The sequence below is a fragment of the Aphelocoma coerulescens genome, chromosome 2 (assembly GCF_041296385.1).
Source record: "Aphelocoma coerulescens isolate FSJ_1873_10779 chromosome 2, UR_Acoe_1.0, whole genome shotgun sequence".
NCBI classification, from domain to species: Eukaryota; Metazoa; Chordata; class Aves; order Passeriformes; family Corvidae; genus Aphelocoma; species Aphelocoma coerulescens.
Window position 1 is genome coordinate 94,042,633 of NC_091015.1, and position 20,891 is coordinate 94,063,523.

Sequence of the window (20,891 nt, forward strand, 5' to 3'; positions counted from 1 at the left end):
TTGTAAGCCTAGCCTAGTGCCATTTTCCATCATTAAATGGTAATACAGGTTCTGAAAATCCCTATAGTTCTCAGGTAAACCAAAGGCTACCAAAGCTACTGTTATGTACTGCTATTCTAATGAAAGCCACAGGAATATTATGAGCCTACAAGAGGAAGACTGTTTTGGGGACCACAAAACAGAAGTTTGGAATACTCACCTTAGTCCCCTGGAGAAAACATCACTTGCTCAGTAACGTAACATTTGCATGCATTAAATTTTTAACATAGTCAACATGATTCAGGCTAACAAGACGGAAGAGATAGTACACATCAGAGTCACAAATGAAATAAAGCTCTCAAGTAGTGTATTTTGGAAGGGAAAACCCAATGTTAGGTTTGGAACACTTCACCATCAGAAAAAATACCACCTGAAAACCCTGTTGGAAGCTAGACCGCTCTAGTTACTGGTCCATGGCTAAGCCAATTCCCCTCAAAAGTCAGTGGAAAAACATAATGCAAATAGTTAACTTATTTTACTGGATATTTTGCAAATACTAACTTTCAGATCTTTATTGATAATGTAAGTATGAAGTATGGCCTTCGGCAAACACAGTACACAGAATTACCCATGTCAGTGTAAAAGAGCCCATACTAGCCAAACACATACAGACTACTGAAATCTTGCACAGAGAGCTTAAGACAATATAATTTGCTTCATGAATTAAGAACACTATTTATCACCAACATCTTAAGGGGTCTCAAAGTTTTTCTGTTCAGTATTCCAAAGCTATTACTTACCGTAGCTTTGTCAAGTACTTTAATGGAATATGGCTCAGCCACACTGTGTTTTCTCAGTGCTTGCTCCAACAGCTGTAAAGGGGGTCGTTCCCATTTCCCAAAAACAACTAGATCAATATCACTAGACAAAAAGAACACAGCACGAAATCCATTAAGTCTAAAGCATAATACACTACTAAAAAATATGGTAAAATGGGCATTCCACATATTACAAGTCATACAAGGTGATCATTTTGCACTTTGCAATGTAGGTTCCCAGTAAGTTTCTTCTAGGAACATTAAGCAAGAGAGTCCATGGTGTCTTAGGACTCAAAGCAACATTCTAGTTTCCTGCTTCCAGTACTCTAGTGAGTTCTTTGAGCTCCTTTCCCTCCTACCTTTCATGCTCCCTCTCCTCTGACTTCCACAGCCCAATTCCATGCCTCACCTATCTACTAACATTGACAGGCATTTTAATAATCCAAATAATTTTATCAGTGATTGGTATTCATAGAAATGAAATTTCCAGTGTTTTCCTACTGAAAATTTAATTGATGTAAAGACAACATAGTCTTTAAGACAGAGCTACACAGGTTTCCACATCCAATTGAAGCATTAAGTGATATAAAATGCCAAATTAAGTAAGACATTTTGCTCTCCAAAAAGATGGGAATACAGCACTGTGATGGTTCTTTTGACTTTACAGAATAACTCTGTGATAAGTGACACATTCTCAGTAATTCATCTTATTTAACAAAACACAATCTTTAAAAGGAAATATTAAACATTCAGTTTCACTGTATGTTAAAAAAAAAAGCTAAAGACTAACCCCAGGCACAAGGAAGAAAAGGTAATTCACCAAAGGGTCAATAAACAGAGCAGAGCAGTAAGATTATACATCAAATACATACTGCAAATCTTTAAGTTCAAAAGCTCTTCCTTTTGCACATGAAATATTAGATCAAAGTTTTACTGAAAGTTTGACAGGTTTTAACATTCCAGTCTAAACTCTTCTTTGAAATTTACCATTTCTCTAAAAGAAGACAAACTTTTATATAAGAGTAAACTATTACTTACCTAGTTGGAAGATAAAGCCCTGTACTAAAGCTGCCAAATATCTGGACCTGAAAAAAACACAGCAGGAAAATATCTTGCAATTATGAATGTTCACTTCCTTTCACTTTCACAAAACTCAATACTTTACTTAACTTGTTAAGGATACAGCCAAGTAAAAAAGTTACTTTACCATATATTCTCTGTACAAACACACTCTTTCTTACAGATGCAGCTTTAGAGGAAACTGGGCTTTTTTAACATTAAATAACTACCAATTCAGCTAGCAGAGAATAAATTTAAGCAAGCTCTGTTCATTATTTATTTCCAGTTTGACAGACATACAAGCTTTTATTAATTTCTTTCCCTTCTACTCCTTCCTTTCCTTACAGGAAAGCTTTATAAAAATTGGAAGAGTTTAAGGAGAAAAGTTTATCCTAATTTTTACGTTTAAAAACCAGCAAGTACATCTATGCATACAATTCAGGTAAATATAAACAATCCAGATTTTACTGTTAGGAACAACTACAAAGTAGCAGCAGGTGTTTGTGTGTACAAAAGAAGGCATGATGAAGATACACCCACAGGCCACATCAAATACGTTCAGCGAGCTTCCCATCTAAAGAATTGAGATGTTCTTCCCTCTCCGATACAGCAGAGCCCAATTTACAAGCTCACTTAGTTTTTTCCTGGGAAACACAGGACCTTTTCAGAGTTTATATCGATTTCTACAAGGTAGAAAAATCTCACTATGAAGGAAAAACATGGGTGAGGATGCAGCAGATGAGCTTTACAGTATTTTTAGCTCAGTGCTGTGGCCTGAGCCCTCACTCTCTGCCATGGAAGTCTATGAAATCACAGTGGTCTGAAACATTTTTCTGGTTGTTAATGACAATACTGCAATCTGGTAATCACAAAGGTGATGCCAGAAATGCAGTTTAGAATATATTCTTTTTCCATGAGGAGATGTATTCATTGGGTAACAAAGTGTTAGAAATTACACCAGCTTCGATTGCAACGTATCTCAGGGAGTGCAATTTTCCCACTATAGTAGGGGTTGAGTAAATCCTTGAATGTCAAATTCATGAAGAATACAAAAAAAAAAATTCCACATTTATTTGCTCTTTTGTAAAATATTTTGATTTACAAATATCCAGTCAGGACTCCTTGCAGAAATGGATACATAGGCATTTTAACATTCAAAACTAAATTATCCAGAGACAATCAATTTAATAAGCTTTTACTTTAAGAAATGCACTACTAAAAGCTGACAATTCTTCACAGTCCCAGTTCTCAAAATGAAAAAAACATTCAGTTCATTAACACAAAATCTAGGTTTGAAATTTCCCCAGGTTTTAAAATAAATTTCCAAATACTGCAAGAGCTGTGATGTTAAGTCAATTGCCTTAAACTTGAAGAGTTACCTGTTCGTTTCTAAAACAAAGAAAGACAATAGCAAGGTTAAGTGAACCAAGCTCCACAATTTCCTAGAGAAGCAAATCAAAACTTAAGTTCCACTCACATCAGCGGTAGGCCAAAGATCTTTGATGACTGTTTCTATCCTTTTTACCACTTCTCTTCTCATAGCTGCTTCTTCAGGACGAGGGGACATGAAGTCATAGAAGTCAATTATTTCTTCATGTAGTCTAATGGAGAAAGTAGGATCAGTTATAGTGACAATTTATCTATTACAGTAAATTTTACAAGAAACAGGCCATAGGCTCTATTTAATATCATCCTTTAACCAAAGATCTCAGAACATTAACTCTAGTAGACATTTACTGAATTTCTTATTGGCTCAGTGAAGGCCAAATTCAATTCTTAATGATTATTTTCTTTAAAAAACAAAGCTGAGTCTAAAAAACTACATAATGATGCAAATGTGAAGCAGCACAAGACCAACTAAAGTCTTCAAGCAGGTTTATTCTTCCAGCAGTTCTTACTTCTGTGTATGTGACAGTTTACACAGACTACAAACAGGACACTGGCATTAATGAGTTTTTGCAGAGGACAATAAAAAGGACATTCAAGTATTTCTTGATGTAAAAATGTCCACTTTGACAAATGGAGATTCCTTTGACATTCAAGCCCTTCATTAGCCATTCATTCATATAGTGAGTGACCTTCCAACTGAAGTCAAAGTGAGAAATGTCAAATATATTCTCAAGTGTAAAGTATTTTTATACCAGTGTTACATGAGGAGTCCTGACACTGGAACCTTATACACCTATTAAGACATTTTGTTTCACATCTACCAATACTATAGAACTCTTACTGCCAAATTTGAGTTTTCAGGTGAATGTCATGTTTGCCCTCAACGGAAAAACATCAAGCAATGCCAAACAAAAAATGCAAATAACTACTGCTGTGACATTTTTCCAAAACATCTTTTTGATGTTGACATATTTCTAAGAATTCTGACTAACTCACAAAACAGATCTAGTCAACATCGTAGTGAAATCCAAATACTGACCTAAACTCAAAAATCAATCTATAGTTTATATACTTAGACTTCCAAAATGAAAATTTAATACATCTCTAGAAGAACTCAAGTCTTCCTCTGAGACTTTTGCTAGGTAATTTTACTAGGTAATTCCCCTGCCAGCAGGCAACTTCCAGGAGACCACATACCTAATTTTTAAGTGTCAGTATTCCTTTCCATACGCAAAGAGATTTTAGCAGCAAAGCACAAAGATGCTTCCAAAAAGCATACATACTTTGAATTACCGTTTGCCCTCTCTCTTACCTTAAACTAAGCCTGGACCCATAACTGAACATTTAACTACAAAGCAGATCTAACTAACATTTCAACTTGCTGATGAACCTACCGATTCCAAAATTTTAGAGCAAGACAGAAAATACAAACTAGCTCTTATTTTGTTTTGTTTATAGAAAGTATGCTTTTTTCTACCTTTCCAAGACAAAATGACCAATGAATAAAATACTTGAATACACCTAACAGCAATGGGGACAAACTAAAGACTTTCTGTTCTTCTGCCTATAATAATCTACTGTAGGCAAATACAGGGTGAAAGCAAGAAAAGGCAGGAAAAGCAAAGAGGCAGCCAGCGTTCCAAGCCTCCAGTAATTTCATCTGGCATTTTTTCAGGTCTTTTAGTCCATTTCTGCTTTGTTATTCATGGCATTCCATGAGAATTTAAGTATGCATCAGAATAAAGAGTGCTTTATTTTAAACTACTGCATGGTAATGATGTTATCTGATGTTTTTTCTTGGGGCAAAAAAAAAGTTGTTACTGGCAGTTCATCTCAAAACGTTAAGATTTCTCAGGCTCTCAATTCATATCCATTTATCTCTACCAGCAGTAGTTTTCCAAGCTACTAATCCTCATGGGTTTCTGTCCCCTTCCACAGGAGCAATTCCAAAGTTTGATCACTGCTAACCTTCTTTGGCTTGTTTTTAATTTGCACGATGTTTTCTGACAGGTGGGCAGAAACACACACAGAGTCAACATGTAATTCTGCCATTCAGTCCAGGACACACACCTGTTTCCATTTTATTGTCCCTACACTTGTGAGTATTGCTGCTACTTGAGGGTATCTGAGCACACAGCTGCTTTTTCAAAGAGACCATTATGAAGGAGCTTCAATGTGTTTTCTGAACAAAATCACCAACATAAAGCCCACTCACCAGGTATATTCAGACTGAATTATTTTTCTTCAGTCATGATTCTATATTTACTAGAATTTAATTTTACTGGCAATTTTATAATCTAATGAACAATGAACTCCCACCGTGTCTGTCTGCAGTGAGCTCTAGCTTTCTATTATCCTTTCTATCCTTTTCTCACCCATTTCTTCCCTCCAGGTATTTATGAATACATCGAGCAACAGTCTTGAATAATTCTATTTGTAACCTTCCCTTATTATAAATAATTTATTCTTTCCTTTGGTTATTTCTAAGCAGCTAACCCAGCAACCCTGTAAATGTTTGGTTTTTACAAAGTCTTCAAAAAGAATCTCAAACATTCTTCTAAAAAAAATTCAGCAGTTGTGTTATCAAACTGAACACAGGAATATGGATTAAGAATGAATCCTTCAAGAAAATGAGCCCTGTGAGATACAACTACCTTTATCAAAATATGCACTAGACCCTTTCTTTATGTTTTCTCATGCAAGAAATATTTTTTTCTTATAGTATCAGCCCCAACCAACCACTCCAGGAGATCAAGACATTCCTGGAAAAAATGCATTTATAGTAGCCATCCTGTATTAGGGAAGGAGGAGAATAAAAAGGGTCTCTGTCCCCATATGCATCACAACCTCTACCATACAGAGCACAGCCTTTAAAAGCAGCCTCAGTGCATCAGCAAGCTCAGAAAAAGAGCCAACACACAAGTACCCTCACTTTGATGCCCTACTGAGCTTCTCTTCAGATGATTAACACCATCACAACTGTTAACCACGTCATGAAAGACTCAGAAGAATATCACTCATCACTAGTCTACACTTCCTTCCCTGATCTGCTTTTCAATATGAAGTCAGGTTCATATTTTCTACTTTGCTCTGGCAATGCAGTACTTGGTTTAATGCTTCGATCTGCACAGGACAACAGCAAAGGTCTGGATATCAAAGCTCATTTAGAGTTCAAGCCATACTCATGGCTAATTCCTCTGAAATTCTCTGGCATATATGACAAGACTTGGATGTACAACAGGTGTCATTCTGCTGACTGGATTTACTCTTACTGAAGTAAGAGTAAATTACTCCAGACTCTTACTGAGATTTAAAATTGCAGTTGCCTGGAGTCAAAGAAAAGTTCTGCTGAGAAGTCTCATAAGCCCTTCTCTGACAGAAAGCAATTAGTTCACTTAGCTCTTGCTACATGATCTGTCTTCCCTCAGGTGCCCTTTCATGTCTCTCTCTGAGCCCTACTGATTCTGGCAAGTTTCTTGCTTTCGATGTGCAAGACTTTCAGGTCCTACAGCATTTAGCAAACCAGTTCTCAACCCTCTGTCTTAACAGACTTCTGTTTTGTTTGTTCTTTCCGGTTTTCCTTAACTCAACAGTTTCTACTTCTTAGAGATCATCTTCTTGGTCTATGTCCTTCTGGGTAAGAATCAATGCTATACTCACAGTAAGCATACAACAACATAACCACTGTAGCATTTTACCTTTTGGGTTTCACCTGAAGCAGCTTCTCAAAACAGAGATGCTTTTTTAAAATTTAATATTACAGTGGTTTGCATTTTTTTAAACATCTTTGCTCAGATAAGGTTACTGGAACAGTCACAAAACCCCAGCTCTTATACATATAAAATAAGATCCTGCATGCTATTCAGGACTAATCCCAGAGTAACTTCTCTACTAGCTGAAGGAATAATGTGGCGTCTGAAAAAAATAGATAACAGTGGAATATTCAGCCAGCCAGTACAGGGATAGTTTTTATTTAAGTATTTTGTCCACGTAGCCCCCATGATTTTCATAAGCACTTCTTAAGTCAGGACTGTGACAGTATTTTAACCATTAGTAAGACAATTTCCATTTGCAGCACATGATGTACATGCAGATACAAGTTAACATCCTAACTCTTTTTTTTTATAGAACTTCCTTCAACATATGGACAGGTCAATCTTCTCAATTCCCTTCTGGCTTCTTCAAGAATTTGGACTCCCAGCAGCATCCCAGCACCTAACTATCTCCTATAACATTTTAAGATGCCTATTGTATTACTTTGCTAGCAAATGTAGGCCTTTTAATCAACTTTTTCACAAGATAGTTTTACTGTATTTATAGAAATACTGGGATAGAAACTTGTTGGTAAGCTATAACTGTACTCTTACCTAATATAAGGTGGCAAAGATTAGAATACAGGGATGCAGAAGAGAGGCTACTTGTACTTGCTATATTATTCAGGTTGCTAATTTTAACAGCCTGGAGGAACCTACCATTCACTGATGTTATTACTGCTAAGCACAGCAAGCATCTGCTGCTTACAGGCTGAACTATGCAACAGAATTAACATCTTCTGTTTATCAAAAAATTATCCCTTTCACTGTTTTATGAAAGGCAGACATACTTCTAGTCTCTAGGTCAAAATAACACTCAAGTGACATTCTCAGACTTTTGAAATGTTTTTGGTTAAAGGTAGGTTTCTAAGAAAGGAGATCATCCACTTCACTCATTTACTGCAAATATTATTATACGCAAGATTAACTTATTACTTCAAGGGCTAACTTCAACATAGTGAAAAGAAATTCTCAAACATCATCAACAAACTAGAAGGTAAATGAAAAGCTACAGAGACTTTGTTCCCTCAAGTAAGCATTCAGTTCCTTTTCAACATGACTACACTACTAAGCACATTAATTTATTCTAAAGGAACAGATAGAAACATGATTGCATCTTTTACGTGGAACAACTAATGCTTTTTAAAAGCATATTCTTTATTTAGTAGAGTCTTTTTCTAACTGAAGTCTAACACATCATCCAAGAATCCTTATAAAAGGAAAGAATAGATGCCACAGTTAAAGCATGGGGGTCTAACACTAGGGGTGTGTAGAAAAAAGAGGTAAAGAAATTGAGAGGAATAGGCAGCATCCCAAAAGAATCTCTGCTGAAATAAAGGTTACAAGTCATAGAATACATTCCTTCAATGAAGCATGAACTCCAAAACACATGTGAGGACTTCTCTGTTTCGAGATGAAAAGCACAGCAGACACTGCACATATCTTGGAAATCTGTTGAACTGTACCTTCACCTACAACTAGGACAAAGCACAATTGCATTATCATGGAAATGCAGGTGAAATCTCACCCTACAACAATCAAATGCATTTAAATGCATTTTAAATGCAGTTTAAATCCATCTTAAAGTTTAAAACTAATTAAGGAACACAGTTCAATGAAATAAATGAGAATATATATATATATGTGAAAGCAATAATACATTCTGAGACAGACTTTTCCCAGTATGATCTAAAATTAAGACATCTGCAAAAGAGACTAAAATATAACTATGACCAAGAAGAGATGAACTACAATTCTTCTCTTCCCATTCCCACTCACAACACCCATCAGATGCCTTTACCTTTGTATACTAGTCCTCCTCTACACCAGTAAGGCTCACACAGTACTACTCTATTCCCTATGCAATGCTCTAAGCTTACAGATGAGAAAAACTATGAAAACACAGTGCTACACTCACAGACTGTACTGCTGCACCAAATCAGTCTCATACTACTACATTATTCAGACAGCAATTATCTTCATCACTGTAATTGTACAGAAGGCAGCAAACTACAAAGATTGGCAGAATAAAAAAAAAGCTGAACTATATAGAACTTATGAATCAGAGCTGTGAAATGTTTTACAGACAGGCACCCTAAATACAAACTCAAGTAAGGATCGAGCTTACTTTGCAAGTTAGCTACAAAGGAGAGAACGGTAGAAAAAAGTACTTCTGTTCTCATCCACAGAACAGAGTAGTTTATAAAATGTATTGTACCTTTTCCTCAAGAGATTATACTGTCCTTATTTCCTCTCTAAGCTTTCTCTTTCCCCACAGTCATGCAAGTCAGAGCCCATCCTGACTTTAGACCAAGTTTCTTGCTATTAGATTTTGCCTCTTAGGAACGCCTTGACAGCTGATGCACTCAGGAAAGTAAGTTTGTTGGATTGATTCACACTGCAAATTTCCAGACGTAAGTAACAGAATTTGTCTGCATTTTGAAAAAGAATCAGACACTAATCTATTTTTGCAAAGTACGTCAGTCCAATAAAACTCAACCAATTACCTTATTAATGACTGGATGTACTTTGAAAAAGCTGCATCATAAAAAATTTTTTAAATAACCAGATGTACATCTCCAATTTAGTACATGGCAAAGCAGATCCGCTACATAAGCTTCTGAAGTACGTTACTCCTGACTTGGACTGATGGACTTCCCTACACCACCAAGAAAGCATCACAATTATTTTGTTGCACCAGCAAAGGAGAATTCCCTATGTTAAACCTTGGGACTGAATCAGCAAGTTTGTTATGCCAATAAATAGATCCACTAAATCCCAAAATTCCTGCCTTAATACCATTCTTTCCCAAATGCCCAAAGACAGCAAGCGATTAACATCCCAGACAAGTCAGATTGCAACAGCAGAAACATACTAGTGATGAGAGACTAATTATGCCCGCGTAGATCAGGTATTCATTACACCAGGTTAGCAACTGAAACATTAAAGAGAAGCAACTCTTGACATAATCCTGAGCAGCAGACTAATTCAAAATGCACCCATCAAAGCACTACTGGCAGCAAACCCTTCACATTCGCAGTCAGCATCTCTGCAAGGCAAAAAAAGCTAGAAAAGTCTTTTCTGGATTTAAGTACTGCTGCAGTTTGCCATATAAGAGAGGTAGCTCCTTTAAAACCATCACCAAAAGAACAATGTGTTTCAGAGAGTTTTAAAGGTATCACACTGGTTGTTTAGCATGCATCACTTAATCAGGTTTTAGGGGGAAAAAAGAGCTTTTACTACCTTGCCATAGGATTCCATCAGAAGATGTGTTCAGAAATCCTGAAGTCATGTACAAAGCAGGAAAAGAGGATTGGAAGATTAAGGATATCAAAAACGATTATGAGGAACAACTTAACGAGATGCAAAGCTATGACTGAGAAAGGCTAAACTAGTTCAAGAGCCCAAAAACCTGCTTCTGTTAAGTGTATTAAGTGATCAGTACAGAGAAAGTTAGGGGATTCCAACGCATGATACGTAGAGAAGCTAGTATTTATTTTTTTTAATTCCTCAGAGACTTCCCTGATCCACAACTACAAAGGAAGAACTCGTCCTAAACTTTTTAATAGAAAATACTTCACAGCAAAACCCACTCCTGGTAATTCAGTGTTCACCAAAAGTCACACTCACTTGATACTGCATTTGTACCAGGACAGTAAGTAATCTTTCTTTTTTTGATTTAAAAGGATTAGCTTTGACATACTCAAAGAAGCCTAAAGTAGAATCAATGCAACAAATTAATAGCTATAACTGTTATCAAGATGCTAACATAACTATCATAAATGGAAGTAGTGTCTTAAAAAAAACCCCAAACATTCAGAGCTGCTTGGAAGAGTCAGAGAACCACAAAGGAAAATCTGTTATTTTCTTGGATTTCCAAATGGCATTTGTCAATGGCCCCACACATCCTTATGCAGGCTTATGGAAAAACTAAGGTGACATGGGATGAGGGGCAAGACCCTTCACATAGATAAAGAATTGTTTTAAAAAGGAAACAAGCAGCTGGAACTCTTAGTTTCCATATAAAAGAAAGATCACTAGTGAAGCCTCAAAGCACAAAAACATCAGGCAAGTCCCAGGTTAGTAATCAGGAGACAAAATACAAGATAGAACAAGATAGCCCAAGATGCAGGAATATTGTGACACTATCACACACAGGTCTGGTTCATGTGAGTTCCAAAGATAAAACAGGACTGCAAAGCATACAAAGGAGACAAACATCTAGAGGCAGGAAACAGTTTCAATACAAGGAATGATTAAACAGACTAGAAAACAACTGTCAGGTGATTCAACCTTTCCTCCCCTCCTTTTTCAAGTCCCCTGCAGAAAAGCACTCATGGTCTGCCTCTGTAATACACAGACCTGAAACTGGCAGCCTCTGCAACCCTAGTGACAGCCTCAGGATAAAAAAAAAAAAATAAAGATCTTTACATAATGCATGGCTTTACTGAGGAACATCTTCCCACAGGTCATTGCTGATCCCAGACCGTAAAAGATCAAGAGAAGTTCATACACAAAATCTACAATAAGCCTATATCCCAGGTAATCCAAGAACCACAGATAATTTAAAGCTGGGAGATGCTTTCAGGGAATATCACCACAAGCCCACGTTGATATATTCTTTTCCCAATATTTGGCATTGGCCTCTAACAGTCTCCCCTAGTACAGCTGTTGATGTTCTTAGTGCCAACTGTCTCTACTGCCAAAGCCTAACAACTGGCAAAACCACCACAAAGCTGATGCCAGGATTAAACTGCTCCAAACATGGCCCATTCTCCTTTACACACAGATGTGAGCACCTGTCATGTGAGCACCAAGGCCTTCTCATGTTTTACTACTGCAGCTCAGCCTTTCTGACCTCTAGTACCTCTAGTGACTCTGGAGGCTACTGCTGCCAAAACATTCCTTTCATTCCACTCCCCGCAGCATCAGTCTAGGCACCCGCTTTGCATGGAAACTTTGTGCTTTACCAAGGCAACTTACTTGACCACAGGAAAAAAAAGAAATGTTCTCTTCTTTTGACAATTCATCCAGCAGCCACCCTGGAATTTTCCTTCGTACCAACCTTCAGGCATGACAACAATCCACCTAACTACATCCTGATGCTCTCTCCAGAAATTTACTATGACTAACAGGTAACTACTTCTCCTTGCATACACTCCAGCATATATACTGCCTAGTTCTACCCTGACCCTACAGCCAAGCAAAACAAGGCTTGAGTGTACAATGCCAGCACTACCTGCCTCCTGCATTACTACCTCCACTAAAGGTGTCCACCTAGCACCACACATAGCAGACACCAAGGACTGGACAGCAGTGTGGAGGAAGCACAGACAACTGTGTTTATTCTTTACTAGAAGGTGTTGGAGCAAGGCAGCACGGTTAAGTACAGGGAGGAGTTAAGAATAATCACCCTTGGAAAGCCCCTAAAGCCCTTACAAGAGCTGGACATTTCACTGCAGACAGTAAAGGCTTCAGAGCACCTCCAAAGTCTATACTCTTTCAGCTCAAAGTAGAAAAGAAAAAAAAAATTGCAGAAGAGGCTGACAATGTGGCATCCCCACACATTAATTTGTATCTGATGGCTCTGACAGCAGTATAATAAAAAGCAAGTATTGACAAACATGCAACTGGAGCTATGCAGAGTCCTGGATGCAATGGATTTTTAACAGTGCATTGCACTAAATTGTAATTAAATTTATCTTAGTCAAAGTTCTGAAATATATCAAAAATGAAAAAAAACCCTGTACGATTGGAATTAGAAACACTGCATACAGGTGAAGAAATAAAGACAGCCTAATACAGGCTTAGGATATAGGAGCACCACCACATCCCTGGACATCACTTTCTGTTTACAGTATCATTCAGCTGCAAACTGGTGAACACTGAAGCAAGTCTTCTGGGGAAGCACTGGGGAAGCACTGTCATAAGCTTACCTTGCTTCTGAGAACTCTCCCCAAGGACCTGCTGTGGCCATCAGGGAATGCTGCCCTGAACCTTCCTTCGGCCTAAGGAAATCCAGACATCTTGGTGCTCTTGTACTCTACGGCAGAACTTGTGTGTCATTATCAAGAGAGAGTTAAAGAAAACAGCTATATAGGGGGAAAATTGAATGCAGGAAGTCATCAGACACTATGCAACACTAATTAGTCCAGGCAGAGCCCCATTCCAATGTATCATAACAGTTCTGGTATCCAAACTAATCCTCAACAAGCCAGTTCTGTTATTTCTGCACAGCACTGTAATGTGCAAAGCAGATATGCCAGGTATTTCAGCACTAAGCTCATTCAACATCTACAATTAGACTGAACACTTAGTTGAAAGTATTAAGCAGAACAGACTCATACTGTTAAAAATACTTTAATTCTTTACTTACTTTGTTAAATTTATATTAAGAAGCAAAATTATTAAATCCAGTATGATTTTATACTATTCACAAGCTAGGAGCTACATCTTCAGAGAAAGCACTCTATTAGCTGTGCACCCAAACAAAAGCTATAGAGTCCTTAGCAAAAAGTTTAGAATAGCTTGATGCCATATTTTGAAATAGTATTTGAGCACTTTTAAACTCTCACTTTTAAACACTTTTAAACTACTCAGATATATTTAAGATACTGGCTTTACAAAAACAGAAGGTATTTGCTGAACAAAGAATGCACACCCTAAGAGGCTAGATGCAGTTTTAAATGACAGGAGAGGATACTTCACAGTACCAAGAAATAAGTTCTGAACATCAGTCACAACAGTTTGAATTAACCTCATAATATTAAAGGACACTTCTCTGCCTTGCATCTGAAACCAATCATTTTGTCATCTGTAGTCCTAAACTAAACGCAGGCATATAGGATTTTACACTGCTGCTATATTAATCACTCTGTTGAAGCACTGGAATAAATATGGCTTCAACCTCCTCACTCCCTACCTTCCAAAATTCTGTAAAAGCATAACAATGGGACAATCTAGGGCATCCAAAAGCACAGCTTTAGGATGAAATCTAATCAAACACAGCTATTCACTCTTGTGTTTTATGAGAAAAATTTCCTTTACAAAGATTGTCGTGCTATCAAAGTGGTGAAAGCATGAGTTCACTGGAAAAAGAAGGAATGCTGTATATAGGGCAGAGAAAACACAGCTTTTATAACATACAGTATTCCTAAACATCACCGCACCTACCATCACAAAGCCATGGACTATGAGCAGTGTGAATAAAAGAATGACTTGCAGTGCTACAGACCATCCTCAGCTCTGAATGAGAAAGCAGAGAGAGCACAGTACTGTTTCAAAGCACGCACGCAAATCATCAGAAGTGCTACTGCAGCCTGGGAGAGCACTAACAGCGATTACCCTTCTTACCATGTTACCAAAAGACAATACAGTAACACTGTGAGCCACTGCGTATCACTTGGAAATTTCAGTATGTTGCAGAAAAACATTCTTTTAGGAACAATATTCACAGCACAGTAAGCTCTACCATTCATGTACAGGGTAAGCATAAGAGCATCAAGTCCTTCTTCCAATAATCTATGCCCAAACCAGACTGCAGCTGAAGATTTTCAGGATCACATTTTTCAACAGTTGCATATACCAGTACAGTAACACTGAAGATGCTCTGTCAACAGATGACGAGTTATCGAAGTGATACTTCAGGACCAGGCTGACAGTTCCAGGGAACAGCAGGCAACTAAAGGAACATAAGGGATCCACAAGAAACTCCTGTAGGGATCTGTCCCCATCCCAGCCTTTTCAGTGCATTTTTATTTGATTTGCCAAATAACGCACCAGCCAGGCTGAAAAAGTTAAGCTCACCACTAAACAGGAATTACTGCAGAAGACAGATACCTAAATCCACTCCATCAGTGACAGTATTCTTATTTCAACCACACAAGCACTTCATAAAAAATCACTAACACTAAACAGAACACTGTTTAAAAATACACACTTGTCCAAGATTCACCTTGGGTAACAGAACTCAAACTTTAAAGCAGAAACTGCTTGTCATATTTAGGTCTATGGTTTCAAGCTTCATGCTCTCCTTCAGCACTAGTTAGTTCCCTGCTACTTTAAGGAATGCTCTGGAACTACAGGATCACACATGCTGTAGCTACTGGTATCCCACTCCCAGAATCAGGTCCTGCTTTTGTAACAGAGATCCTTGACAGAAGATCAGGAAACCCAGCTTCCACTTCCAAAGATATTTAGCAAAAACCTTGTCATTAACACATCAGCAAAAGAATTACCTACATTATGAACTGAACAGTGCAACTGAATCTCAGCTAAACAATTGTGTACAGATTTTCTATAAACTCATACTTCAAGAGTGACATAGCCACTATTAAAGGAAAGCCAAAAGAAAACAGAAGGAAAAAAGATGAAAAATAAAGATATGTGAAAGGCATAGGTGGTGCTGCCTGACAGCTACAGAACAGAACTTGCAGTGCCTGGATTTGAGTCACCGGTTTGCCATAGACCTGCTGGGTGAACTCAGGCTGCTCCACCTGCCTGGAGATCTGCCTCACTTACACTGACTTAACTTAGATTAAAAAGTAAACTCAGTGCTCTACCACATCTCTATGAAAGTAAAACAAGAACTTCACACTATTTTAAAGATACTATTAGAACTTTAGACATACAGATTTCTTAGCATAAGACTCAAAGCTCCTAGCGCAAGATGCCTCTTAAAGATTCAAATTCTAGCTTCCTGTATGGAATTTGAATTTTCAGTGTCAGTCTGGAATTAAAAAGCAGTAGTTACAAGTCTTGTCCTCCCCCTCTTGAGGTTATGGTTTACAAAAATAGAACTTTAAAAATATCTTTTAATAGTTCTTACTAACTTTTAACATACTCAGCACCTGACAAAGATACAACACCTACACAAAAGATAAAAGGAAGACACTGACCTTAAGTTAAATCTCTCACTTAAAAATCTCCAGCTCATACCCTGTTATCTATAGCTATTTCCCCTCTACAAATACGCTGCGCCTTTACTCCACAGGCATCCAAAGGTCTTGATGTTAGGATGTTCCAAGAAACTATTTTTGAAGTGACATCGGAAATCTGCCACAGTCAGTCAATGTAGCTAGCACTTTTTCCAATAATAAAATAACCTTAACTTTAGAAAGTAACATTTCCCCTTGACTGAATGAAATTTGACAGGTGGAATACAGCAATCTCTAAGAGCATCCCAGACATGCTTTGTTCAATTTCAGTCCCTTCTCCATGCCAATCAGATCACACTGAATACTCGGCCTTACTAACTACCCATTTATATGAGAAAGGTATGGTTTACAAGATAGAGTAAGCTTCATAAAAGTGTTCTCTTCAAAAAGACAAGATTTCTGCACAGGTATTGGCTGGCACAACCTATCTTAGAGCTAAAACACACTTGAGAGAAATGTTCTAAGACCACACTAACTTTCATGCCCATCTCTGAGAGAATTCGGCACCTCCCTTTCAAGTGATGTTCCTAACACTCCCGAAGCCAACTAGCTTGCTGCAACCTAAGCAGAGGCATTTAAAAACTAGCACAAGGGCTCTGAGTTCCTCTGAATGGAAGCCTTCCACTTCCCCCTTACAATCTGAATTGACACTTGGCAGCTCTGGCAAGCATCCGCCACCATCCTTGCTTTAATTATTGTAGGTGACCTCTGATCATGGTCTGACAACTTCACCTCTCAACCTACTACAAGGTAAGGCCTAACCCCCCGTACCTAAGGGTTCCCTGTCCCTGCGTGAATCGCTGCTTCGGCCAGGAGCCACCCAGCCGGCACAGACCAAGGTGATTTACAAAAGGGCACGGGTTAGTGCCCCGCCATCCCCCTGCCATCGGCCTCCCGGCCGCGGCCGTCTCCAGAGGAGTTCGTGTGACCCCCAACCCACCGCCCCCCCGCCCGGAGGGGCCGCAGGACAGGCGGCCGAGGCCTCCCTTCCCTCTGGGGCTGCAGCAGCCCCCGGGCCCCCGGCTGCTCACCCCTGCACGCCCGGGCTGTATTTCCTGGTCTTCCAGGGGGTGCCGGGGCTCTGCAGCGCTGGCTGAGGCGGCTGCCGCTGCTGGTGGGGGGAGTTGTTGACGGCGACGCCGCGGCTGCCGGAGAGCAGGTAATTCATCCCATAGGTGCTGGCTTTATTCTCCCGTTTCCTGCGGCCCGGGTGGTACTGGTGCTGCTGGGGAGACGCCGGGGGAGGGTGCGGGCTGCGCGCCGGGTGCGGCGGCTGGTGGTGCCCATTCACAGCGTTCACTTTGTTCTCGTGGAAGTTAAAAAACTCCCCGGGTCCGGCCCCGCTGCCCAGCAGCCCGGGAGGAGCCACCGCCACCGCCCGGGGGCCGCCGGAGGAAGAGGAGGAGCCGCCACCTCCGCCGCCGCTGCACGATCCCGAGGAGGAGAAGCCGGGGCTCTCGGTGCCGGACTCCACCGACGAGCAGGACGACGAGGAAGACACGGAAGGCGACTTCTGCAGCCGCCGCCCTCCCTCGCCGCCGCCGTTCACCGCCGCGGGGCCGGCGGAGACAGCGGGAACCAGTCCGGTCAACAGGGCCGGCGGGGAAGGCGAAGGCGAAGGCGGTGAGGAAGAGGAGCAGCAGGCGCCGGGCGCCCCGAGCCGCACGCAGCCGTGCCCGCGGGGCGGAGAGGCGGCAGAGTCCAGCGCCGGGGAGTTGAGGCAGAGGTAGTGCGGGAAGCTGGCGCCGCCCCGGCCCCCCACGCCCTGCGAGGTCTCCCAGATCTGCATCCACAGCGCATTCGCGGGTCCTTTCTGCTCAGGCTGGATCCAGGCCACGCGGGGATCCATCCACGCCCGCCCGCCGCCGCCGTCCCTCACTGCCCGGCCAGAGCTCCGCGCCGCCGCCCGCTCAGCGCCCGCTCCCTCGCTCGCTCGGCCCGGCAGCGGCGCTAGGAGCGGCCCGGCAGCAGCGGCATGTGTCGCGGGGAGGAGGGAGCGACGGAGGGCGGCCGGAGGCAGAGCCGGGCGAGGCGAGCGCGGCTCGGGAGGAAGCGGAGGCGGCGCAAACTGTACCCGGCGCTGCCCGGAGCGCTCCGCTCGCCGTTCCAATGTGGCGTGTCCCCCTCGCCAGGGCCAGAACCGGCACTGCGCATGTCCCGCAGATTTTAAACCTTCACCGGAGACGGCCGCCCTGGCAACCGCACATGCGCGGGAGGCGGGAGGGAGACGGGAGCTGGGAATGCTCCCCCGCCCCGGCGCTCGCTCGCCTGCGCCGGCGCGGAGCGGGGCGGCCGTGCCTCACCCCCGGCGGCGGGCGGGGCCAGCCGGAGCGCCCTGCCGGCGGCTCTGTAGCTCCCAGAGTCGCAGGATAGATCAAGCGGGACGGGACCGCAGTGGTCCAGCCTCCCTGCTCAAGCAGAGTCATCCCAGAGCACGTGGCACGCGATTGCATCCGGACAATGAGGGATCTCCGGTGAGGGAGACTCGACAACCTCTCTGGGCAACCTGTTCCAGTGTGTAGTCACTCCCACAGGAAAGAAGCTCTTCCTCATGTTTAGGTGGAACTTCCTTTGCATCAATTGCTGCCCTTTCCTTCTTGTTCTATTGCTTGGCATCACCGAGAAGAGCCTGGCTCCATCCTCTTGACACCTTTCCTTCAGATAATTACAGACACTGATGAGGTTCCATCTCACTTGTCTTCCCTTCATCTCCGTGAGCAGCTGGCGCAGCTGCGGCCCTGCCTCTGTGTTGGTTTCTCACAAACACTGCGTTGTCTGACCCCTCCATGCCACAGCTCATCCCCTTGGAGAAGAATAGCCCAGTTCCCACAAAATAAAAGGGTGGATTTTGAGGACTAATTCGAGAAGAAGCAAGTGCAGGCAGACCTCCTTTGGGGCTGAGCAGGGCCACTCATTCCCTGGGGGAAAGGGGAGGCGCAGCTGATGCGTCCAGGCAGCACCATGCAGTTCATAACCAAGGGAAGGCTCTCCTTGGATTGATAGTGCCAAGACAGCACCATAAAGCACATTTCCACTGGGTACTTCAGTTTTTATTGGGCTTGAGTCTGAGGAAGACAGTGCCTGTTCCAAGGGGTGTCTATAATGGATGGGTTTCGTGTGCAGTGATCACTAGGTAAAATGCATACTGCTATTGGAGTGGGATCAGACACACACACCATGATCTAAAGATGGGCTTTAACGGCCAGCCCCCCAGAATCATGTCCATAATGGTTCTCTTTCCAATCTAAGGCCAGTGATTTGGCCTTTTCCTTGAGCAGCTTCAGCATGCATATGGCTAAAGTGTCTTCTCCTGACGTACCCCCAGAAGCTCCAGCAGTCCAGGACTCCCCAGACTGTTCAACAGAGCCCTTAACGTGACTTCAGAACAGCACAGAGAAGAGTTGTACGTGCATGAAGACAAATACTATCAGGGAATCCTAGTTAGAGCAGCCCTCCAATGCCGTTGTGTGGTATATCTTGAATGATCTAGCAGAATGATCACTGCAGAAGGTGAGAAAAAGAGAGGTCCCACTCTCCATGATCCTGCTAATTCCTTTCCCTGCTGCCCTGCCCAATCCCTGATATTGATCAATGAGACAATTTAAGTTGTTAATTCAGAGAAGACTGCACTTGGAAGAAAAGTAATAGTTTTCAGCAGTTCATTTTGAATTGGCTTACTTTGTGATCAAAGCTGGTGCTAAGGAGGGGGTGGAGAGAGCATGAGAGAACAAGACTGTCATTTGTTAGCAGAGGGCAGTTGTGTTTGATGCAGTTGTGTTCTCTAACTATACCTTTAGACTTCAGAGCAAGGGAAACTTATTTAAGGGTGACAGCCTAATTTTTATTATCGGAAGTCATTTAGAAAAAGCAGGTCATTCATTTGTTTTTGTTAAGGAATAGGCCTGTTTTCAGGACTAACAGCCAAAATACACATAAAAGTACACAATAAAGTAACCAAAACCAAACCACATGAAAGTGCTATTAATTATGTCTCATATAAAAGTATGTCCACCACAATTTCTTACATGGTCAATGAAGTATTAAGATCTTCAGCAGAGATTTCAGCTTGAGTTACTGATAGCAGTCCTTGGTTTTATGGTTCATCTTCCAAAGGATTTTGGATTGTTTTGGTTGGGTTTTAACTGAACATGAAAGAAGACAAATAAACAGGCCCCTCAACTCTGTTCTTTTTATGTAAATGCTGTAAGAAAGAAACCAGGGAATTACACTGTCTCTTTCTTCTTTTAGCCCTGAATAATTTGCATTCTTTCCTCTATGATGGCCTGTGTACAGCAAGGAGAGATGAGGATAGACAGTATGTCTGCAAGCTTAGCTGCTGTGGTATGCTAGTGGTTGGATGAGTTACTTTGTAGATCGACTGTAAGTACTGAGAAGGCTGAGGCAGCTACAGAGCCCACATCTCAACCCTTTTAGTTCCATGTTTTGACTTTCCATACATCCAGTAAAGATCACATCTTCAACCTGCTGAGTTAAAACTTTTAAAATAAAGGAATATTGATCAGTGTTTTCATAGGATCCTAGAATCACAGAGTGGTTTGTGTTGGAAGGAACATTAAAGATAACGTAGTTCCAACCCTCCTGCCGTAGGCAGGGACACCTTCCACTAGACCAGGTTGCTCAAAGAGGTGAAGGGGGAAACCAAAGAGACAAAATGGCCAATCTTATGGAGATTTTTCCAAGCTCAGCAGTTTCATGACCTGTTTTCTTTATTCCTTCCCTGCGCTCCTGCCATCTTTTAAAAGAAGTCAGCACTTTCAAGAGGGCCTGATTTCCCACTTTGCTAAAATTATCTCCCACTTCATCTTGAGGTCTAAGTGGTAGAGACCACTGTCTTGTAAGAAGCAGTAACTCAAAAGCAGCTTTTGAATGAGCAGAGA

At 41.3% G+C, this 20,891-nt stretch overlaps 1 protein-coding gene across 4 annotated transcripts in view; it reads right to left on the reverse strand.

The window, feature by feature from the left end:
* Nucleotides 1-20,045, reverse strand: part of TENT4A (terminal nucleotidyltransferase 4A) — a 59,338-nt gene extending 39,293 nt beyond the window's left edge. For all 4 annotated transcript variants that reach the window (XM_069004078.1, XM_069004077.1, XM_069004076.1 and 1 more), the window contains exons 1-4: nt 17,025-20,045; nt 3,334-3,457; nt 1,836-1,882; nt 780-900 (exon numbers count right to left, since the gene is read on the reverse strand). In XM_069004078.1, the coding sequence (XP_068860179.1) occupies nt 780-900; nt 1,836-1,882; nt 3,334-3,457; nt 17,025-17,842 (1,110 nt within the window). In that variant the 5' untranslated portion in view covers nt 17,843-20,045. The remainder of the gene's footprint in view (nt 1-779; nt 901-1,835; nt 1,883-3,333; nt 3,458-17,024) is intronic.
* Nucleotides 20,046-20,891: the final 846 nt, after the last annotated feature.